Raw genomic sequence first — 3690 nt, 5'->3', positions numbered from 1 at the left:
CATTTCTTCCTTGATTCCGTTGCAAACGCCTACCCTGCTGCTCCACCAGAATGTCGCGGGGTTTTACGACAAGTTGATGGGTAGGCGCGGCGCAGGCAAACAAGGAGACTCAAACCCAGGTGTGAAGTTCGAGGCAAATATGTAAAGTCGAGTTAGTTAAAGGTGTGGTCGTGGCTGTAGTCCTAATGCTCTAAGTTCTACTGCATCGGTGGTTGACGGTTGAGGGATCTCCGTCTTGGTAGATCTTCGACACCCGATGACGGTCCTGGTCATCGAGTTTGGGAGGTATATAAGGTCTGGGAGGTCTAGCCAGAACGGGAAAGGCAACGCGGTCTTCAGGGAGGTCAGAGGGTCAATCAGGGCCTCGTCTGGCTTCGCAGTCTCGGCAGGGTCATGGACCCCGCAGTCGCACCGTGACACACTCGCGTGTATTAGGTAATCCACTCTGTAAACCCCCGCGTTTGCCGAAATGAAATGGGCAAACGCTTCAGGTTAGCAACATATGCTGCAGGAACAGCTCTTGCTCATCCAATCATAGGTACTTCCGATTAGCTAAAACTAAGTTGAATTAATCTAAAACTTCGTCACCCACTGGTTCAAAGCGGGTATTTATACCCAGATTAGCCAAAATATGTGAAAAGCACAATACCAAGGACTAACGAAACATCCGGTTAATTAACCGGTAAATAAGGGGGGGCTCCTCGGCCTGGTTCGCTTCGCTCCCGGCCTCCGGTGCTCCCAAGGATTATATAGATCATTGCTGTGATACTGAGTCGCTGCGCGGGCGAACGGGCCTGGTTCCCGGCCCTGGCCTAAGCTAGCTCCTAATCGTTCCGGATAAGTTGTTTCGTGTTTGTTTCGTAACCATCATTCTCTTTCAAAATAAAGTATAAACTTCACTATCGGAGTGTTGATCTTGTTTCGTAAATGGGTAAATATGTATCAATATTTGCTCGGAAATTCACCAATGACTAACACATGTTCTTGTGCCTATCAAGTGCGCTCGGAAAGTGTCTCTCTGGACTAATTTGCTCGAAATCGATCCATTCTAAGGCGTGCTCGGAAATCCAAAGACCCACGCAACCAAGATGGGTACGATGCGCGTACAGTGCTGCTCAAAACTATAGATGCATCCTATCTTTCATCGACATCACATCACGTACTTAAGTGAACAATTTGGCGTTTTGCTCAAGAAATCTTGAACGAAGAATATATATATCCCCAGGATATGTTCATTCAATCGATTGTATTATTTGAAAGTCGACAAATGTTCAGTTTTTAGGGTGTGAAAAACTATAGATGCACTTCCAAATTGGTACTACTGTAGTAGTTATTTATAAATTGCTGCACCATTCCGAAGGATGACCTGTGCCATTCTAGTTGGCATACCATCGACCTGTTGACGCAAGTATTCTTGGGTAAGTAGGTCCTAAGAAGCACATATTTGGGCCTTCAATTCACCGACTAACTCATACTGACGTCCACATTGGTACACCAAAAAGGCCAGTTGCCCCCAAACGTTCTCAATAGGGTTGAGATCAGGGCTCTTTGCGAGCCACTCCATGACTTCAATATCGTTAGCGTCGATGTGCGCCTTCGTACGTCGCGAAACGTGGATAGAGGCGTTATCTTGTTGAAATATCGGCCTCAAAACACCATGACGTTACCGTAGATTCCCGAGCAGTCCAACGTTTGCCAGTACTTTGCTGAGTCTTGTCTCCCATCCAAAAAGACCAGCTCGGTTCGGCCGTCAGCGCTAATCCCGGTCCATATCATAACGCTTTCCCCGCCACTGACGCGCTTGGAGTAAATTTCTTTTTGTGATGTGGTTTTAGAACAAGGCAAGGTTTACGCTTGATATACTTCGCCATCTTCAACGAAGATGGCGAAGTATAGCACCAGCGAAGGGACAACGCTTGTCATGCCTGACGTGCTCCTCATCGACAACATGCCATCTACGTTTCTATCCGTTACGGTTATGATGAGAGCCAACCGCAACTTCTCAGTCACCTTCGACGACATGACGTGCAGTATCATGCACCACAATCGCCACCGCCACGCTGGATACCAAAAACAATGTGTATGTCCTCGGTCAAGCAGACACCCACGAGCGGTGCAACTTTGCGGCCCACGCGCCAACAAGACAAGAACGCTTATGAATGAGATATCAGATCTCTGGCACCAACGGGTGGAACACTTCACCACAGCCGCCGTCAACCGTTGCGGCGCCATAACTCCCAACAACTTGCGCCAACCACCAACGAAGTGCGACTGCTGTGTGAAGAACAAGATCACCAAGATCATGCCACCCCAGAAGAATAAAAATGGCAAATCAGAAGCCGATCACTCCCCATTACACAATGTAGGGGGGTGTTGATAATGTTGGTCATTCTCTAGATCGTTGCTCCGCCGCGTCGACATTGTGCTTGGAGTTCAATAAAATGGTAATTTTAGGGTTCGTCTGGTAACGGGAAATATTGCAATATTCAGGCCCAAAACGCCATTTTGGGGCCGAATTCAACAAATCTGATCAAAATTGAAACATGTCTTGCTGGAATACGTTTAACCCAAATCCAATAATTCCACGTGGGATTTACTCGTTGAAGAAATGTTACCAGACAAACCCAGTGTATTTTGTGTGAGTGATGGAACTTCATTTTACTATGCTAAAACTGCATTGGATTATAAAGAATGATATTATTAAGAATCGGATTAACAAATCGAGGCGAAAAAGTCGTACTATTAGGGCCTGTTCCAAGTAGATATTTTTAGCAAAATGAAAAATTGGTTCCAAGTATAGTTTCCTACCTTTTTACTACGTAGTACTTCGAAGTATTATTGAACTTGTGGTCAGATTTATATTTGGATTTATTGAGACCCTATAAAACCTACCGGTGGGAGCAATAAGTCCTACTTCGAAGTACCTAAGGGTTAACCGTATAAATCTGAGTTACTATATAACTCCACCACGGAGAGGCGACGGCGGCGTCAGTGAACTGTGCACATCCACGATAACCCCTGTAGATGTTTAATTGGATCTCTGAACGCCACCGACTGTCACACTCCTACGTCTAATGGCCAATATGTCCACTATGCTGACGCCGCCGCCACAGCCCTCAACATCGCATCGACAACAAAGTCGCCCCGATTCTGAGGACGGGGAGGTGGCATCAGTACGGTGAACGAATTAGTTAGCTCTGGATTGTTTTGTCCGAGCTTACATCATAGTTGGGTTATTGTATGAGAATGTGCATGATGTGATTATTGATAGCTCAAGAGTGTGCCCTCTTTTTTGTCGCGTGAGATAATTTGCGGCGTCAAACTGCGGCATTGTTGAGCTAGGACGAACAGCCAAGTGCATCAACAACATGTCCACGGTAGACATATCCTTTAAGTGTCAAGACGTATACGTTGGAAGAGCTACGTGACATCTTCAACCAATTTGGGTTGTCCACAGGCCAACAACACCTCCCTCAAAGGCTTCCTCATGGACTACAGCAAAGCCACAATCAGACCACCGCCACTGCCATGGATCGACCCACAAGCGCTGGAAGCGTACAAAGCGGGCCCCAGCGAGGTGCACGAATGCAGCCAACCAGAGGAGGACGAGGCATCACATTTCAAGATGGAACAGATTACGAACCCTCCGACAACTTCTCTGGCGACCCAGATCCCCCAGGGAACCCAAGG

The 3690-nt window shown here is 46.9% G+C and overlaps 2 protein-coding genes across 2 annotated transcripts in view; both read left to right on the top strand.

Annotated features, from left to right (window-relative positions):
- Window positions 1-1921: 1921 nt before the first annotated feature.
- Window positions 1922-2377, top strand: H257_12662 (hypothetical protein; the record flags this gene model as incomplete). Its single annotated transcript, XM_009839952.1, has 1 exon — window positions 1922-2377. The coding sequence occupies one exon, from the start codon at window positions 1922-1924 to the stop codon at window positions 2375-2377; it is 456 nt and encodes a 151-aa protein (XP_009838254.1).
- Window positions 2378-3368: 991 nt separating this feature from the next.
- Window positions 3369-3690, top strand: part of H257_12661 (hypothetical protein) — a gene marked incomplete at both ends in the record, with an annotated part of 831 nt that continues 509 nt past the window's right edge. The window contains 2 exons of the mRNA XM_009839951.1: window positions 3369-3377; window positions 3458-3577. Coding sequence (XP_009838253.1) covers window positions 3369-3377; window positions 3458-3577 — 129 coding nt within the window. The remainder of the gene's footprint in view (window positions 3378-3457; window positions 3578-3690) is intronic.

This window comes from Aphanomyces astaci, assembly GCF_000520075.1.
Source record: "Aphanomyces astaci strain APO3 unplaced genomic scaffold supercont1.42, whole genome shotgun sequence".
Classification (NCBI taxonomy): Eukaryota; Oomycota; class Saprolegniomycetes; order Saprolegniales; family Verrucalvaceae; genus Aphanomyces; species Aphanomyces astaci.
The sequence above is the reverse complement of the archived record's forward strand: the minus strand, read 5'-3'. Positions and strand labels throughout refer to the sequence as shown.